This window comes from Electrona antarctica (genome assembly GCF_951216825.1).
Source record: "Electrona antarctica genome assembly, chromosome: 21".
NCBI classification, from domain to species: Eukaryota; Metazoa; Chordata; class Actinopteri; order Myctophiformes; family Myctophidae; genus Electrona; species Electrona antarctica.
The window spans coordinates 26,851,585-26,871,832 of NC_136802.1; the positions used below are offsets into that span (position 1 = coordinate 26,851,585).

General features: G+C 43.4%; 1 protein-coding gene across 4 annotated transcripts in view; it reads right to left on the reverse strand.

Moving 5' to 3' along the window:
* dennd4c (DENN/MADD domain containing 4C) overlaps nt 1-20,248 on the reverse strand; it is an 80,472-nt gene that overhangs the window by 45,912 nt on the left and 14,312 nt on the right. For all 4 annotated transcript variants that reach the window (XM_079491675.1, XM_079491676.1, XM_079491677.1 and 1 more), the window contains exon 2: nt 7,811-8,114. In XM_079491675.1, the coding sequence (XP_079347801.1) occupies nt 7,811-8,106 (296 nt within the window). In that variant the 5' untranslated portion in view covers nt 8,107-8,114. The remainder of the gene's footprint in view (nt 1-7,810; nt 8,115-20,248) is intronic.

Below are 20,248 nucleotides of genomic sequence, written 5' to 3' on the forward strand. Positions count from 1 at the left end.
GTAGAAAATAAATAAATACGTATTTAGCCCCATGTTCGAATGCCCCCGCCCCTCTGTCAAAAATAGCTAAAATTCCTAAAACGAAAGAAAGCAGCAAATGAAAAATACTTAACACTCATCTTTTACTTTCTCCAATAACAACCTAAAACATGAACCAACAAAGTTGTCCTTTAAAGGGGAACTTAGCCTGTGTGTGTGTGTGTGTGTGTGTGTGTGTGTGTGTGTGTGTGTGTGTGTGTGTGTGTGTGTGTGTGTGTGTGTGTGTGTGTGTGTGTGTGTGTGTGTGAGAAAGAGACAATCCCTTATCAATCCCACCAGGTTGACAGTATGAATGAGAGTTAGGGCTCCAACGATGCGTCTAAGGGATGTAAAACAAATGAAGGAAAAAAAGCTTTCAACTTGCATCACAAATTCCCAAACATTGTGTGAATGTTTTCACTGCGTGACGCCATCGTAAAAGTATAAAACAATTAATTTCCATATAAAAGTAATGCAGCCTTCAGATCAGCCCTCATTCTTGAATGAAAGGTGATCCTGTCACTGATCCAGGCACTTGTAAAGTGAAGATAAAACAGAAATCGAGATAAGTGAGATACTAAAAGGCGACTCGTGGGTCAGTTTGTGGTCAGCAAAACTGCCTGCATCCGTAGGGCTGGTATTTCCTTTTGAAGCTCTTGACTCATCACCCATATGACCGTGTGAGCGAACACACACACACACACACACACACACACACACACACACACACACACACACACACACACACACACACACACACACACACACACACACACACACACACACACACACACACACACACACACACACACACACACACACACACACACACACACACACACACACACACACACACACACACACACACACACACACACACACACACACACACACACCCCCACCCCGGGGGTGCTACCCTGCTATTTTCCAGCATATCTCCAACGGATAACGTGACTCAGACATATTTACCAGCTGACTCATTAAATTGTCAGTTCTACTCGATTGTTTGGCTCTTCTTCCCGCTCAAAACCATGTGTCTTTATTTGATTCAAGAATGATGGTGTGGTGGTGGTGACCAGGTCCATTTTTCTTCTTCTTACTCCTGCAAGGCTAAATTCATGAAAGCCGTAAATCGCAACATTACTGCTGTCTTTAGCCTAATTTGTCTTGCATGGCTGCAGGGCTTCTGCACTGACCTCCCATCTGTCCAGTGCCAAGGGGGTCTTTTTGGACTGAGAGCTGCGCTCTCCACTCCACTCTCACACCTCCACTCTTTGTTCTTCACTCAAGATGTACGTACACAGACTTATATTCAAAAGATATCCACCACATTTTCACGATTTAAAAAAAAATAGCAGACCTACAAGCTCGTAGTGCGGCACTCGGTGCCGCGCTATGAGCTTGTAGATCTGCTATTTTTCAATAGCTAAAGTATAACATAATGCTATGAACACGAAAAGGGGTTCCCGCCCAAAATGGGTTAAAGACAATAACCTGTTGTTGCTGTGAAGTGCACAGAGCTTCCCTCTGAAATATTATATAGAAAGTTGGACGTGACCTGAAAACAGATCTCAGAGTCCTGTGAATTTCAAAAAGGCGGCCAGGAAGTGGACATAGTGTTATAGGGTATAGAATAGATACAATGGTCTTTACGCTCTATAGCAATCGCCGCTCCACTCACTGCAACAGAATGCAGGATGAGCGCAAAGTGGCCAAGAAGACAATTTGCTGGCAAAAGCTCTTAATTAACAACGACAAAAGCCCACCCAGTCCGAGTTCCAATGGACACAGTCAAACGTGAAGCGCGGAGGCCCAAGGCTAGGAATGTAGGCTTTGCTGGTGGCAGGAGTGTACAATGAATAATTTACAAAATCTGTTTTTTCCAATCATTCTTTGATAGGGAGATGGTCATCAAGAGGTGTGATGGTCGTCAAGACAACACTACTGTTGCAACAGTCTGGCCTTCTACCCACCTGTACCAAGATGTCAGTAGTTAACAAAGTAACAGACAGTAGTAAACCAATTGTTCTAGTAGCAATCTAGGCCTCGTCAAGCTGAAATGACAACCTGGTAGAAAGCTTCAACTGAGAAACAGCCATGGTGAACTTGAAACGCCTTTTCAACCACCAATATGGGTCGTCTATGAACAATCTTTGCTTGGCAACAAGTAGGAATCTGTGAATGTACGCAGTCCTGTTCAAGGATTGCGTAATCTCTTCGGAGAAACATGATCTTCTGTTTACACTCTAATGCAAGCAGGGCTGCATCAACACATGAGCATTCTACACACACACTTCTATAAACAGACACCAATAGTGAGTCTTCACAGCCCTTAGAACTAGGGCTGCAACTATCAATTATTTTCCCTCGCCATTACTTGTTCGATGAATAATAGAATAATCGGGGAAGCGTGTTTCCTATGTCCAGCTTTGAGGGGGTGTGTGTGTAAACACAAACATTGTCCTAACGCAAACATGGAATGCCATGGACAATGAATGGCCAGTTTTGAGTGTTTGTGAAAACACAAACGTTACATAAACAAACATTGAAGACAAAAGTGAGGACATAAATTGCGATTGGCCGGAATGAGATGATGTATGATGATAAGAGTGCCCCTCACTTCACACGACGGGTGTGATATCGATTAACCGCTATTTTATAGTTTGTCGCACCGTCCACTGTGTCCTGAATAGAGACAAAAGCTGATCTACAACCTCACAACGCGCCGTGGTGAGCTTGTACATCAGCTATTAATATCACAGTATCACTGCATGGATCTTTGAACATTTTGCTTATAAATGGCATGCCCAAATAGTGATAGATGATGGAAATGATCGAGTATGCTTTTTGATTACACCGATTAGTTTAACTGTTGCACTCTTAGAAAGGGCCTTTCTCGGCCCCACCTCTCTCCCTGTGTTTTAGGATCATAGATGGCCGCAGCACCAGGAGGGGGTGGGGCAGAGGTGAGCGGGCGGGGTCGACATATGACCCTACTGGGCTGCATTCAAGACCCTTGCCTTGTGTCTGACACCTGACTTGTGTCTGAACACAGCTTTGATGGATGTGTTCTGCCCCCCTCCCCCCCATCAAACAAAATGTTTGGTCAAACCATATGGGCTTCCATTGGTAATGCATTGGAGTTGCCATAAAACACATGCCGATCATTCTGGCTAACATATTGTAACCCATGCCGTCTGCAGGCCATGTCAATGACATGCTCACACTCATGGGAGGGGAACTCCTGTGAGAGAGGACCAGCAGAGTGCAGACTTGTGTAACTGGAAACTCCAGTTTTTATTGCCAACAGTTGAAATTAAGCTAGGATCTGCTTAGGAAGTGTTGCAACAATGTTACTGTCACACAGGCTTCTTGGCGAACACAGACAACAGCAGCGCGCGAGTAGACCAAGTTGTACAGAGAGAGAGAGACGACACAGCAAAGACGGTTGCATCATTGTTATGGCCAAATAAAAGATTACTGATTTTTTTTTTTACTGGGCCAAATCAAAGGTTGAGTCAGAGTTCTGGAGAATTCCCGTAAACTGAATTTGTCTCTCACAGCATAGATGGGAAAAGTGGCCACATCAAAGCAGGCTGTAAATATTTACACAGTAAGCAATAGCTTGGGCCAGGATTCAGGAATATGACTGACAAGTTAACGGACCACAATGGAAATAAGCTCCCAAGCCAATTGTGTTTTTATCCTTTTGACAGATATTGTACAAATAAATGGCTCATTATATTATAAACTTTGTCAGTTGAATGATTACTATTGTTTTATGCTCTTTTCTATAATGCATGTGGTACTGTATTTGTACACTCTACATTCTGCCAGTCTAAAACAATCGACATCAGAATGTTCAGTTCTCAATCTCACCAACACGTTTACGTATTTATTCATTAAATCAACGTATTGATTAGTCGACAATTTCAAAAACTTCTAAAATGACCAATAGTTGATTAAGGTTATATTATTATACTCAAGGTATAGTAAATCACATACCTTATATCTTCTGCCACATAAGTTACTGTACTTCTATTACAACTAAATCAGACCCCTAATTTACAGTGTTTAGGAGCATTAATATGCCTCAGGCAGGCAGGAGATCTGGACAGAGAGAGATTGAAATGTATTGTTATGGTTTACAGGTTTTAATGGGGCTATGGAAGGATATGTTTAATTTCCACTCTTAACCCTTAGAAGATGAAAGACGCCAATTGGCGTCTTCATCAGAATTCCGTAAATGATCAATGACGCCAATTGGCGTCTTCACAGTTTTTGATGAATCTAAACATATTAATATGCTCCGAAGCGCTGTTTAAATTCCTGAGCTTATATTCCAACTACATTACCCAGAAAACCCGTGTCACGTGACACACGTGTACGTGTTGCCATTGGAAGCTGGTCCCACCCCCTGTAAACAGTGGGGGCAGAGGGAGTCTTCATAGTTTTCATTGTTTTGCCTGTTTGCCGTCTCGCCCGAGCGATTTTCTAGCAGAAAAAGTTGAAAGCAGTACTATTTATTTGAGCGAGTTTTGTGGTAGTAGTATTGATCCATACGCGTCCCAGTCGCCTTCTCCAGGCGGAGTAGCCCTGGTCCAGTGCTTACAGCGAGACTCGCTGCTCCCTCCCTCCTTTTTTCATTGTCTCCCCATCGTCGTCCGATGAGCTATACCGGGAAACCATTGAAGAAGACGATCAACCCGGAATGTTTTGAGGTAATCTTATTGTAGAAAATGCCCTTCTATAGTGATCAGAAATCATAAGATGATCGCTACAAATAGATGCTTGGATAATTACTACTACTAGTCAGATCATGACGCCAGAATGACTCACCACGATGGCCCCCAGCCATTAGCCAGCACCTTCGTGTTGGTCGGTGCATTGGTGCTGGCTAAGGGCTGGAGGGGGGGGTTGGTGTCGATCGGTTGGTTGGTGCAGTACAAATGTATCGTAGCAGGCATGCACGCATGGCAGTACAAGTATTTTATATTGTAGCGTGCCTTATAGGCGATCTGATCTTTAGAGTAATGTTCGCTCCTTTTATTTACTGTCTACAAAGACGGAGAACAAACATGCATCGTTTACTGAAGCAACGCGTGGTTATGATGACGTTGCTACAAGGATCGGAGGGGGGACGGGGAGTGAAGCTAACAGTAGCGTATTATATAAGATCTGTATGACGTTTCATTGACGTCTGAGCTTGCATGATAATTGCATTCATTGTATATTGTATACAATCATGATTGTACATTGTTTAGTGTGTCTCCGTGTGATGATGATGATGACGATGATGTCAGATAGCCTACGTCCCCCCCCCCCCCCCAACTGGCTATTGGCCGGGCTGACTACAGCTAAATGTTTATTTTTATATATTTAGAACTGGCATCGGAGGAGGAGGATGATGATGATGAAGACGAAGAGTCAAGACTGCGATGGAGTTCTCCGACACTGAACCGGATGCATTCATTCATTTCAGTTGTTGTTTTTTTTTAAATTTAGCCTACACACACACACACCGTCAAGAACAACTGGAATGCAGTGGTTTGGGGACACTGGGGAGTTTGGGGACAACTTTGTATGTAGGCCTATTTATTTTCTGTAATATTTATTATAATTGTATTATGTTAGTAGTCATAAAAAATAAAAGACAAGCTTTTACAATGAGTTAGACCTGTCATGGCTATTTTGTTCACTAGTCTGAGGTTTATGGTTTGACTAAGCGAGTTTCAACTGTGATTTACTCTGTAACGGTAGATGGTAAGAACCCAATTTTTTTGTTATAATACAGTATACATTCAAGTCTATATTTTGATACATATCATGGGCACAAAGTCATATCAAAACAATGTCCTTGGATGAGTTTTTTATCAAAACTGTTTCTTCACAACAGGTTTTTGAGATACATGCATGAATAGACACGGTACTGGTAAGACTATGTAAACATGGTATATATCAAAATGTGCGTTAGAATGTCTAATTTTACCCCAAAAAAGAATTGAGTTTATATGATGTTCCATTTCAGAGCTAGGGGGACTTTTAGCTGGATAGGTCAGATTGATCATGACTGACCATGCTATTTATAGATGGCAAAATATCTACAGTGGTACATGTGAGAAACTTTTTATTTTATTTTAATTGAACTAGACAACTCACCCTTTAAAATGAGATATTGCATGGCTATGTACGCCCAGCAGGAAAAAAGTTATTTAGAAAATAAAACTTCAACCGGTCATAACTTTTTTTGTTGTCCTAGAAACACTACCCAGTGTAAATGCAGGCTCTTTTAAATGGCTTCCAACACCACAACTAAACATTTTATCAACTCAGTTCATTTTTTTCCTGGAAGCAGACAAGCCAAGCTTTCTCTGAAGGTCTTTCGTTGTCACACATTCACAACAGAGAATTTTCAATAAATCATTCAAAAACGCCATTCTGCCATAGAGAAGTCTAAAAACTATATAGAAATCCATGAAACTCTCAAAGAGTTAAAAGGTTTACCCAGACAGCTCTGAAAGAAAACCCTTCTGCACACATGGCCTCGTTTTAAGACTGAGGCTTCGTACACACCTACACAACAAATGTTCAGTCCGTGTGCGATGTCTGATTGCTGTTTGATTGCTGCTCCAATTCATTTTCAATGGGAGTCACATGGTTTGACCAAACATTTTTGTTTGATGAGGGGGGAGCAATCAGCAATCAGCCATCAAACACAAATGTTTGATCAAACCATGTGACTCCCATTGGAAAAGCATTGTGGTGGCCCAAAAAAACAAAAAAACGACCAAACATTGCTTGATTGGTGTTTGGTACGTGTGAATGAGGCCTAAGGCTGCATGTCAAGCATTACCTTGCTGGATTTCAACCTCTGTGCCACCCAAAGAGTTCCCGACAGACGCCGGGTTACATCATCATCACAGAGTAATCAATAGCGACGCCAGCAGGCGTCCATGGATGACAACTTACTCACTGCAAACCAAAGCCTTTCCCACACATGCACATCCAACTGAAAACATGCAGATAAGCCCGTTTTCTACTTTTTTTGTTGTACGATGGCATGACGACAGAAAATATTCTATGATGGCTGAAAATAGCCGATCTACAGTATAAGGTCGCTCTGCCACGCCTTGTGAGCTCATAGATGGGCGAATTTCGGTCCACGACATTGTCGTGCCACGGAGCATAAACTAAGGGATATTTCACTTTAAAATAAAATAAGACATTAAAAAATATATATATAAAAAATAAGCGATACTGGACACAAAAAATAGTTACATGTGACAGAGGGGTCAAAGTTGAACGAAAGTTGCACTATATGGAAATAGGTCAACAATACAAATGACGCTAGTTTTGTGGATTAATTTACTTTTAATGCGCGGCCCCCAGAACCCCACCAACTGACCGGAACTACTTAATATTCGCAAAACAAGACCAGAACTCCCACCACGGGACTCAGGCACTCATACCTTTGAAACCACTACTAATGACGAAGTTCAGACCCACAGGAACGCACCCAGGGTGCCGGCCCACGTCCGAAACAGTTGAGAAATGACAGTTACAACCATGCTGTTTTCCCACACACCCACCCACCCACACACAGTCACTTAAGGAAGTGGTTGCAACACTTAAAAAATCTGAACTAAAGGGCTGGAGAGACAGGGAGACATCCTGTAACTGAACAGACACTCTATACAGCAATGAGTACAATGAGAATATGGAGCAAACACTTATTTAAAGAAATAAATAAGTATCACATACCCTATAGCGCCAAGCAATAGACGTGACTCACCCAATGTCAATGAGCGGGGCCTTCCGACCCCTCTTATAGCACAGGAAGAGCTCAGGGCTCTTGAGGCTCCCATGGTTGAGGTTGGCCTGTTGGCCACTGTAGGTGCTCTCGATGCAGGTGTAACCCTCGGGTACCGTCTCGCCCGCCGATTTGTTGATGACAGCCAGGTCCGTGATGGGGCCCTTGGGCCCGCTGGACTTGGTCTCCGACAGGTCCTGCTCCAGGGGCGTGGACTTGTCCGTCAGCCCGGCCACCACAAAGTAGTCGGTCACGCGGTGACCCTTGTCCTCGATCATGGCTGGACCTGCATGCGCAGGGAAAGGAAAAGGAAAGGTTAAGGTAAGACTAATCGGCGTGCAGTCATGTTCATTAGAGAAGCCGTTGTAGAAGAAAGGGTTCGGCCTATAAAAGTGGATCCCTTCCGTATGTTACAATCAAACATTTGGTATACTTGTCTAGTTGGAAATCAAGCCTTCCCTTGCAACTCTGCACACTTTCACTTTCATGTCCATACGTGTAAGTCTGTATCACACAGAATTAAGACTTAACACAGAGAGGATACTGGGAACATGGGCACCAATGAGAACAGTCAGAACACTGACATGGTAATAAAAGTGCAACCACTCTCTTTCTCAACCCTGGACCGGACCAAACATGCAAATACACACAGAATGCCTAATGATAATGATGTGTAGAGCAGTAGGCGAATTCTTAGAGGGGTATACCACCAAGAAGCAAATAAACTAAGGAATGAATGACTGGGTGTACTGTCTTGACGAGGATTTGTTCACAGTCAAACACTTTTGTCATTGTATAGAACCACACCATTCCAAATAAAGACACACTGAGAGTTAAGGCCTTTGGTGGCTAAGGAGATGAGCGGCAAAACAGCCGAGCCTTGAGGAATGCATGAAAATGTCATTGTGAGCATAAATCAAGACACAAAAGTAAAAAAAAAACGAGAAAGAAAACCCAAAAAGCACTCACGTGAGTAGGAAATTCCATGTACCGCCTTTCTTTCCATGGGGGGAAAAAAAAGTTACAATACAAAACTTCTAGAGTACATTTAAAATATGTCCCAGTGGCCTGGGCCATGGCTCAGTGGTCCAGGGACCTTGGCTGGTAATCCAGTCTGGCAGTGTGCCGCGGGTTCGACTCCCGATCCAGACAGCCTTTACTGCATGTCATCCACTCATCCCCCCATATCTCTCTCCCATTTCCTGTCAGCCTACTGTCTGTCCCTCTATAAAAAATAAATAAATTAATAAAGGCGAAAGCCACAAAAAAACATTAAAAAAAATAAAAAATGTCCCAGCAGGACTTTAAAAGGAGAAATTGAAAACACGACACCTAATTAGAAAAAAAGACTAAATGTACAAAAAAGCTGATGGATTCAAGTTTTGAGTTCCAGTGCATCGATGTAGAACGGAGGCTTCTATTCTCATTTCCCTTTTGAAACACTGAGGACTGGTGGGGGGGGGGGGGGGGGGGGAATTGTTTGCACACTTGTAAAATGTGGCAACTTGAAAGTATACAGTAACTGCCATCAATTTATAGGGTTGGCTTCAGTATTCAATAACTGCACTTAGCATGAAACAAATTACAAATAAATCAATTCATCTCCTTATGCCCGCCAGGTTAAGTGAGTTCTTTAAGTAAACCTGTATTTGATTTGCTGGAGGGGATATAAGGAAACTCATTGACCCTGGTGATCCCTACTTTGATCAAATCAAGACACCGCACGCACGCACGGGTCGCACGCACAGTCTGCAAAGTTGCAAATCATGACATGTGGGCATTGTGGGCCGTCTTTGAAAGTGGAAGCCCATATGTGGGCATTGTGGGCCGTCTTTGAAAGTGGAAGCCCATTCATTCATACCCGGTGTAAGCGCAGCACAATGAAAACACGACCTGCTGTCCAAGAAAAGCACTCGGCTGTTGGAGGACACGTCAAAAGCGACACGCTAGGGAGGAAAATGAGATGTGTAAGAAGAAAGCAAACATCCATATATCCCCCTTCAAAGAGCTCTAAGTCCCACACAGGAAGTTCACTTTTTCCAGTGGTGACCGGGTGAGTCAGCTGCAGCAGGAGAAAAATTATAACCCCCTTTGAACCGTCAGAACTGCTATGAAGACATCACATTTGAAGCCAGGATTTCAAAAACAAATTTATATCATCCAAGATTCATTATAGGCTTTTTTCGGTTATGCGCTGTAGTCTTTGTGTGTTCAGAAAACCCATGAGAGCTTTTATTAAAAAATATATATATATATATATATATATATATATTTAATCCAACCAAGAGATACTTTTTGTAAGCTAGGATCATGTCGGTTAGAGAAATGAGCCGCAAATCAAGCTTGTTTTGACACGAAAAGAACAATCAGAGATATTACGATTCGAAAAACGGCGTCGCCATAGACAGAAGAGATTAAAATAGGGTGCATTAAGGGACGCAATAAAACAACGACCTCTGCATCCACGGGATGCACTATACTGTAATGTTTTTTATTCTAGTTTATTTTGCTAGCTTTAGTTATAATAATCATTTCTTCTTCTGTTTTCTACATGAATATAACCACATTATAACCATATAAAATGAAATCAGAGGTGCTGCAATTTGTAATTTTTGTAAAAATGGCAAAATATGACTCCTAACGTCGTTGAAGTGGGACTCATAAAATGTCCCTAGGACTCATCTAAAAGACCACCCATGCGTCCCGGGTTAGACTCATTACATTGAAAACCTATTTACATCACTGAGACAGCATAAGCCAGCGGAGAAAAAAAAACAATTCACCGCACCGGAACTGGAGTGTTATGAGCGTGTCAGGACCCAGTTGTGAACCGTAATCAATTGATATTAAAACAAGGCGTGAAAAGGCGACCTCGGCGCCTGGGGCGATTGGAAAAAAGGTGTGAAAAGGCGATGTCGGCGCCAAAACAAAAGCGCTCCAAGTGCCAAAACAGGTCAGGTTTTCCATGGCTAGCGGGTTTAAGTTTAAGTGGTTAGCAAAAGGTAAACTTTTGCAGTAATATGGAGAGGAAATAAGATGGAGGCAAAGCTCAAAACTAAAGAGTTGCTGAGTGAACTGTAAGGGGTCCACTGTACTGTATTGTCTCAGACGGCCACTGCTTCCTGTTCATAACACACTCGGGAGTATCTGCCACACAGACGCCACATGAGAACCCTCAAACAGAGCTATTGCCAAAGTAACTACTAACTACGCAGATGCCTATGGAGAAAAAGACTCCTGTCCAACAGTTTCTTTTTTAAGAGAGTAATCATCATTTGCTATATATGGAGGAGGAAAATGAAAACGCTGTGCAATTTGAAAGAATGATGCGCCACACATTTAGCATTGTGTGTGGATGAGCGTGCGTGCGTGCGTGCGTCAATGTGCACTGCCACTGGCTACAGTACAGTACAGTACACTACAGGACATCCGTTGGCCTGTGTTGTGGAAGGTATGGGAGGAGCAAGCTAGGGGCCAAAGTCCAAAGAATATTCCTCTAGTCTACATGAAAGACACGGAGACACTGAGACACGGAGACACAACACCCATTTTTAGCCCCGACTCCAAGGATGGCAATGTTGAATAATTATACACTTTGATATCTCAAAATCTATCGTCTTGTACCTTTATGCTCCCTGGAGGATGAACCCTACTGATCTTGGTGACCCCCATGGCCTTTCCTCTAATCTAATGACACCTTTAGGTCAACAACATTTCCACACTATATGAACTGGGGTATAAGCCAAGGAGGAGAACATTTTCCATGTGTGGCTAGTCAGTGCTTTTAGACTCGTACGGTGCTTGCAGACTGGACGCGTTTTTCCCCCCGGAAATACAGCGCCAAACCGCCGGTAAAAATCAGAAAAGCAGCAGCACAGCTGTGTGCAGGGACCTTTAAGTCTTGTTTTCCTGAAGTCCATACATCTCTCAGGCTCATGGTTCTCTACCCATAGCCTATAGGTTTTTGATCCCCATGATAGACTTTTGACAATACAGTGTGGATTGGAAACATTACATTATACTTTGTTACAGCAGTGGCACACTCAGCCTCTATGAGTCTGAGACAGTAAATGGATAAATCCTTGAAATCTACACTATTCTTCAACAGCTTTGCAATAACAACAATAACTGTCTGGAAGCAGCCACCTCATTACATAAGAAAAAGTGTCGAGTGTCAGTTGTATTGCCATCAAAGGGCTTATATAAGCTTTAGCCCCGAGCAGAAAAAACAATGCAGTTTGATGTCATGTCCAAGCATTTGGATGAATGACTTCAGCATTCCATAAACAAAGAAGGCAGTAAAAAAAAGTCTGGAACAATGAGGGCTGGGTGGTAGCCTATACTGAGTCACTCACTTCCAGGTTACTTTGAAGATGTCCAGCGTCTGTAGCAGTGGTGAAACATTAACTAACCGGGGCTCCTGTGGAGTCCGCTGGTCACACGTGGAGAGAAGGACACATGAAAGAAAAGTCCGGTCTTAGATCTGCTTGCTTTTTAATTGGTCAAGTCAGTGGGGTGAAAGGAGTGGGACAGAAGTCTGACTCATGACTTCAACGACCGTAGGGACAATTCTAAAAACAACCGGAACCATTTCCTGGTAAACCCTTTTTTCTATGAGAAGTGCATACTTTGTACACTTAAGGTGGTTGCACACTGGCCGCGTATTCCGGAAAACCGATGGAGAAACGCCGCTAAAAATCAAAAAAACGCGCTCAGTTTGCAGGGACCTTAACTCTCTTTTTTTTGGGGGGGGCAATATTGACCTAAACATAATTTCTTGTTGTAAATAAAGTTCTACCAACAAGTCAAAATGATTCCAGATGTGCATTATTGCAAGTCAACAACGAATGCGTTTGTCCTACTCCTACAGAACTCTTTTTTTTTAATGTTTTTTTTTGTGGCTTTCGCCTTTATTTTATATATTTTATGGAGGGACAGACAGTAGACCGACAGGAAATGGGGAGAGAGATGGGGGGGGGGGAGACATGCAGTAAAGGCCGTCGGGAATCGGGAGTCGAACCCGCGGCACACTGCCAGACTGGATTACCAGCCAAGGTGCCTGGACCACTGAGCCATGGCCCAGGCCCTACAGAACTCTTTCAACACCCAATGCTTGCGGTGCCTGCAACGGAGACCAACTCATTGGGCTGCAGCAGTGATGTACATTGTACAATGGAGATCTATTCTATACACTAACCAAAGTGTTACTTATTGCTCTGAAGAGACTCGCTGCTCTGCGTCCATGGTTACAACTCAGTGGTCAAAACCTCCCAGAGTCTGGTCCAGAGTGAAGTGAAGCAGCTGTTTTTTAGATGCCTTTATAGGCTTAATGAGAAACCACACTATTAAATGTGTTGTTGCCCAAGACGGCGTATTAACCCATTTAGACCCGAGTTAAAAACATTCCCTTTGAAAGAATATATATTCAAAGATTTGCGCCACATTTTTATGATTTTTCAAAAATAGCAGACCTACAAGCTCGTAGCGCGCCACTCGGTGGCGCGCTATGAGCTTGTAGATCTGCTATTTTTCAATAGCTAAATTATAACAATGTTTAAAACACCAAAAGCTGTTCCCACCCAAAATGGGTTAAACCCGTTTTTATGCCATCGCCTAGTCTATTCCATAAAAAGGTACTGCCCACTACTTGCAAGTATCTGGCTGCATGGATAATTGTCTCCACCAGGCCGAAGGCATGGGGAGAGAGTATGTTTTGCACTCCGTCCGTCCGTCCGTGTGTCCGTGTGTCCGTCCGTCCGTGTGTCCGTGTGTCCGTCCGTCCGTCCGTCCGTCCGTCTGTGAACAGCTAATCTCCGGCACCGTTAACCCGGTCGATGCCAAATTTTGCACACACACTCCCTGGATGCCAACGATGAACCTCTGCCCCAAAATTTCCAGAATGGCCTGTTATAGCGCCACCAGGAGGCCGCTTTGTGCAAAACAAGTTTTTGGACAGTACACCTACATATTTTGTCCAAACATCACGCAAATTGGTACACAGTCTCTCTAGAGCCATTCAACGAAACGGGTCTTTCAGATTTCTCAGACTCCATCCTGATTGGCTAAGATTGGCTTCCAAAGTTTGCAGGAGTGCTCGGTTTCAAACAAAATGCTGCAAATCATGAACACATCATGTGATTTCCGTGAAATTGTGCACGCACATTCCCACTAGGCAGAGGAAGAAATGTCCCATGAACATTTTCAACTCAGCCTCATGGTGGCGCTATAACTGGCCGAAAAGTGTTTTTACCTCTAACTGCACGGATCTGTGAATAACTTTGTATGCCAACTCCCTAGAGGCCAAGGAAAAACCTTTGCCTGGAACTTTTCACATCTGCTCTTTATAGCGCCACCAGGAGGCCGACATATGTAAAACACTTTTTCTAATATTACTCCTTCAGATTGTATCCAAATTTCACGCATATCGGTACACATGCTCTCCATAGTCATGTGATCAAGACGGGTTTGTTTGATTTCTCATAATCCACCCTCATTGGCTACGATTGGCTCCTAAACTTTTCAGGAGTAGCCCGCTTTGTACCCGTTTTGTTCAGATTTCTCAGACTCCATCTTGATTGGCTAAGATTGGCTTCCAAAGTTTGCAGGAGTGCTCGGTTTCAAACAAAATGCTGCAAATCATGAACACATCATGTGATTTCCGTGAAATTGTGCACGCACATTCCCACTAGGCAGAGGAAGAAATGCCCCATGAACATTTTCAACTCAGCCTCATGGTGGCGCTATAACTGGCCGAAAAGTGTTTTTACCTCTAACTGCACGGATCTGTGAATAACTTTGTATGCCAACTCCCTAGAGGCCAAGGAAAAACCTTTGCCTGGAATTTTTCACATCTGCTCTTTATAGCGCCACCAGGAGGCCGACATATGTAAAACACTTTTTCTAATATTACTCCTTCAGATTGTATCCAAATTTCACGCAAATCGGTACACATGCTCTCCATAGTCATGTGATCAAGACGGGTTTGTTTGATTTCTCATAATCCACCCTCATTGGCTACGATTGGCTCCTAAACTTTTCAGGAGTAGCCCGCTTTGTACCCGTTTTGTACAAATCGCCACAACTACTCAACGCAGCGTCCGATTGTGGTGAAACTGTGCATGCATATTCCCACTAGGCTTTGGAAGAAATGCCACTTGACCGTTTTCAAATCAGCCTCATGGTGGCGCTACAACAGGCCAAGCCGTGACACACACACACACACACACGTTTATATTGCTCCTAAACATTTTGCCAAACATCACACACACACTCCTATCCTCCTGGTGGAGACCTGTGCCCAGAAGGGCACTTTTTCTAGTTAAATCTGGTTAGTGGCCATGTATCACGGGTACAAATTGGGTAGAAGAGGAGAGGTCTGTCATTATTTTCAAAATATGTGTCTCAATCCGTATTGAAGAGTATTGGAAAATTGCAATAAAAACTATTGATTATATCCAGACTGTTGATCCTTAAGTCCCAATAAGTTAACCCATCACTTAACCCATTTTGGGCGGGAACCCCTTTTGGTGTAGCGCGCCACCAAGCTTGTAGGTCTGCTATTTTTGAAAAATCGAAGAACGACTGACATAGAAACATAGCTTTTTCAGAAAACTATCTGATCTCAGGTCAAAATGGGTTAACTCCAAATATACACACAATTTAAAATATATTCAAGCGATTCTCTTAGCTACTGTATAGATACACCAACATTATTGTGGGGAAGATGTAGTGTTGGTGCAGTTTAAAAAGATTGCGCACTACATCATCTGTCTCATAGACAGACACAGAGAGAGAGAGAGAGAGAGAGAGAGATGGAGAGACAGCATCAGAGGGACATAGAGGCGCAGTGTGGCTAACCCTTGGCCACGCGAGCATTATGACGCATGCTCATGCCATGCCATGCATGCATGTGTGCCGGAGACAGAGAGAGAGAGACTGAGCGACACAGAGACCTATAAATGCGAGTGCATTGTGCAGACAGTGTGCAACTGTGCATGTGCACTTGCACGGGATGGAGACTGTTCCAGTGTGAAGCCCGCGTTCGATTAACACCAACAATGAATTCATTCCACATGTTGATCCGACGTCATCTGACCTCATCTGACCTCTGTAGTGTACACTCAAGACACTACCCTAAAGGGTGGCAGCGGGGGGGAATAGCCATACATGGAGAAGACTGGATCATCATCACGCCACATCTGCATATTATGGAGCCGGGCCAGGCCGTCGAATGAGTTTAAAAACTATCTTGTCCCCTCAGCTCTCAACCCTTTGGTGGGGTTTGGGCTTTAGCCTTTAACCATTATGTTATAATTTAGCTATTGAAAAATAGCAGATCTACAAGCTCATAGCGCGCCACCGAGTTGCACGCTACGAGCTTGTAGGTCTGCTATTTTTGAAAAATTGTGAAAATATTTATTTCAGAAAACTGGAGGATTTAGAAGATTTTTTTTAAATTTCGAGGTCAGGCCTAAATGGGTTAAAGCAGTCCACTGCACTTTTCTATAGTTGCATTTTCACTTGCAGTATTGTTGATAATAATAATTATTGCATCATTCCCAGCATTACAAGTCCTCACTTGGCACGCTAGGCCTGCAGCATAAGATTAGCAGAAGTACAGTAGGTGTCATATCAGGAGATTGGAAGAGAAGAAAGTCATCCATTATTAGAGAGCCACAGCACCTCTCTCTCTATGCAGAAAGAAGAACACAGACAGGAAACCACTGACAGAGCAATAAGGGCCTTTCTCAGCCCCACCCCTCTCCCACTGTTTATATTGTGTTTAGTATCCAAGATGGCCGCAGCACCAGGAGGGGGTGTTTGTGTTTCTGTGTACCCCATAGTGATGATTTGATTGGCTGAGCACGGAATGTGAGGATACAGAGTGAGGACAGAAAAGTGAGGCCGCCAAAATGTCGGAATGTGATGATGTACGATGATAAGAGAAGCCCCTCAATTCACACGAGTGTGATTTGTATACGTATGTTCCAATGTTCAATGACAGAAACACAATTAAATCATTCATCGCAATTATTTGAATGACAGTTAATTGTCACCTAAAATGTCATAATCGTGACAGCCCTATGTATTGCAAGCTTGTAGATGGGCTATTTTCTGGAAAGATATTTAGTGCGAAAACAGGAGGGGGTCTACTAGTATAGAGCTCTTGCCTGGGGGTCTCCAGTCATCTTAGCTTAGTGTGGTTGATGTCATAATACATTTAGATTCACACAGCTAACCTAAAGTGGTTCTGGCCCACCCCCAAAATAATCATATTTGGACTGGGGACCCCCCCAGTCTGGCAAGCACTTCGAATGTAGGAGTTGTTATTGAGGGGGCATTTCATTTAGTTTGGGTCCACGGATGAAAATAGCTGATCTACAAGCTCAGGGTGCCTCACGTTGCGAGGAGTTGTGAGCTTGTAGATTGGCTATTTGAAAATCATTTTTTTGACCAAAGGGTTGATTACTTTTGACCCAGTGATGGTCCTTTTTCCAGGTATTAAAAATCTCTTAAAAAGGTCTTGGGGGGACCCCCCAAAATGTTGTGGGGGAACCTCTGGGGGTTCCAACCCACCGGTTGAGAACCACTGGCCTAAACCACTTCATGTCAGAAGAAGGCTTTAAAATGTGACTGACTATTAGGGATGGGTTTGATTAATCGTTAATAGGATCAAAATAGATTATTTTTTAAATTCTCTCTCTCTCATAGTAACAATTTAGACTAGAGGATACCATTTATTTAGCTAGCTTAGGCCTACTGCAGGTGACGTGAATGCTATATGGTGCAATGTTGAGTAGAGGGCGACAGGGCTACCAAAGTCAAAGTGTGCCTGCATTAGCCTGATTGAGGCAACATCTATGTGGATGGATCGATTAATCGTTAATATTGAACTAGTAATCGATTTTCATTTTGGATTATGCAACTTTTACACATCCCTATGTATAGTATGGACTATCCCTCAGTCATGTTAATTACGCTGACTTGTGATGGCGGCTTCAGACTGGATCATTCAGTTAACTGACTCAAGTACTTGACATCATTCAGGACAAGAACATAACCTGCTTAGCACATATCACACATGGTATAGCACACATCTGAAAGTCAGTGCACACACACGCACGCACGCGAATACAGATGAGTGCACACATACTGACACTAAGGGCTCCATTTTCGTCACCGCTAAACCCCTTATCTTCTTTGCCTTTTTGAAAAACATTTTTGAATAGTTCAACTAGCCAATCTACATTGACACGTTGTGAGCTTGTAGACAGGCCATTTTAACTACCGGTATTCAAAAATGTTTTGCAAAATAGTAAAAAAAAAAAAAGGCAAAGAAGTTTAGGGATAAGGGGTTTAGCGGTGACAAAAATGGATCCCTATGCCTTTAGAATACGCACAACAGTGAGCACATACTCACAACAGGAACCATTTGTGAACCCCCCCCCCCCCCCCCCCCCCCTTACCATACAAACATCTCTTTGTGAAGAGTGCATGATAGGCAAACATCAGCACTGCCATGACAACCAAGTTCCAAACAATACCCCTGGGTGCTGCCAGTGGCGATAGTTCAGCTGATGAAATTGATCTTCACGCTATGGTACATTATTATTATCATCTCTTCATCCTCCTGTAGAAGCACCGACTGGCTCACAGACACAAACAGAAACCTGCAGACTGGTGCTTTATATACTGTATAGACACAATTGTAAAAAGTCATGGAGGAAGAGCCGTATTACCCATTCTGGGCGGGAACCCCTTTTGGTGTTTTAAGCATTATGTTATGCTTTAGCTATTGAAAAATAGCAGATCTACAAGCTAGTAGCACGGCACCGAGTGCCACGCTACGAGCTGCTATTTTTTTTTAAATCGTGAAAATGTGGCGCAAATCTTTGAATATATATAATATATTCTTTCACAGCGAACGTTTTTAACTCATATCTTTGCTTCTGGGGGATCCCTGGAACAACATTTTCAGATGGGGGTCGGCGGCCAATTACATATAATTCTGGGGCTCCTTGACATGAAATAGTTTGAGAACCACTGACAATAGAAACAGTTTTTTCAGAAACAGAAAACTGTCACTGACATTTTGTAGAATCGGTCTCGGTCGAAATGGGTTAAAGTCCACCCTAATTTCTGTCAAGCAAATAAAAATCACACCCGTGTGAAGTGAGTGGTGCAACAACATGTGGGGGTCCCCGGAAGTTCCAGACCCACAGGACCACAGCCAGGGGTCCGGGCCGATTCCGGCGAGCCGCCCCACGTCCGAAACGGTTGAGAAATGACAGAGTTACCGTGTGGGGGTCCCTCTACTGTACCCTCTACTGTACTGTACTGTACTGGCACACCCGAAATCATCATATATACAGTTAAGGTATATTCGGTGATTTCGCTTCATTCAAATATCACTTATTTTATTTTATTTTTTGGATAATCCTCCCTACTATAGAGTGTGCTGACCATATAAGGAGTTCCTCCCTGTCCCCAGTGAACCCCTGGGGTCAAAAAACCCTAGTTTCAGTTTTGGTGGCGGGTGGCAAAGCCTTCATCCAATCAGGATGAGAGGGGCCTTCCTCCAATCATGTGTGGGGGCGGGCCTTGGTGCACATGCTGTTGCACTTCCCCCCACTGTAGAGCGTGTGCATGTGCACATTTTGTTACCGGGGCGGACTGGGTGGTTTTACAAATCACCCAAATCACTGAATGCTCCTTTAATGTGCGTCTGTGTTTGTGTTAGGTTGCGCACAGGTGGTGAAAAACAACCATTTTATTTTCGTGCTCATACCCAGCCAGCTACCCAGCCAGCTACTTAGCCACACACATAGCTCTGTAAGAGAGTGGTTGCACCACTCAAAAAACATGATGACAGCCATGAATGGCAATGGAGTAGGATAAGAGGATTAGACTAGAAGCCATGGGGAAGTAGTACCTCGTCATATTACAACCGTGTTACAAGAGATTGAGATTTTAGATCAGTTCGTTTTGCTTTTTCCTTTTTTTTTCATGACGGTGAAAGAGAAAGGGGTTATTCGTGTCCATGGGTTTTATAAATATTGAACCAATGACAAGTATTAACAAGACAAGAGCTTGTGACTAAATAATACCTGCATTTACAGGCCCCCCCCCCCCCCCCCCCCCCCCTCCCTAGGTTTCCACCTGACAGTCAGCAAGCATGATATAGGAGTGAACATGGCATTAGGATCTTGCAGCAGCGCATTCAGGTTAACTGGTGAAATGCACATGAGTAAAAAGCCGTGTCTAAAGCCAGAGACTGCACAAGTACTACTAGTCCGACATCTTCTGCGCTGTTTCCAGGCTCTGGGTGGGTGGGTGGGTGGAGGACAAAACTGCTCCATTAAATAAATTTCCATTGTACACAGCAGCGTCTCACATTGTAACCTGAACCCAACAGCCAGT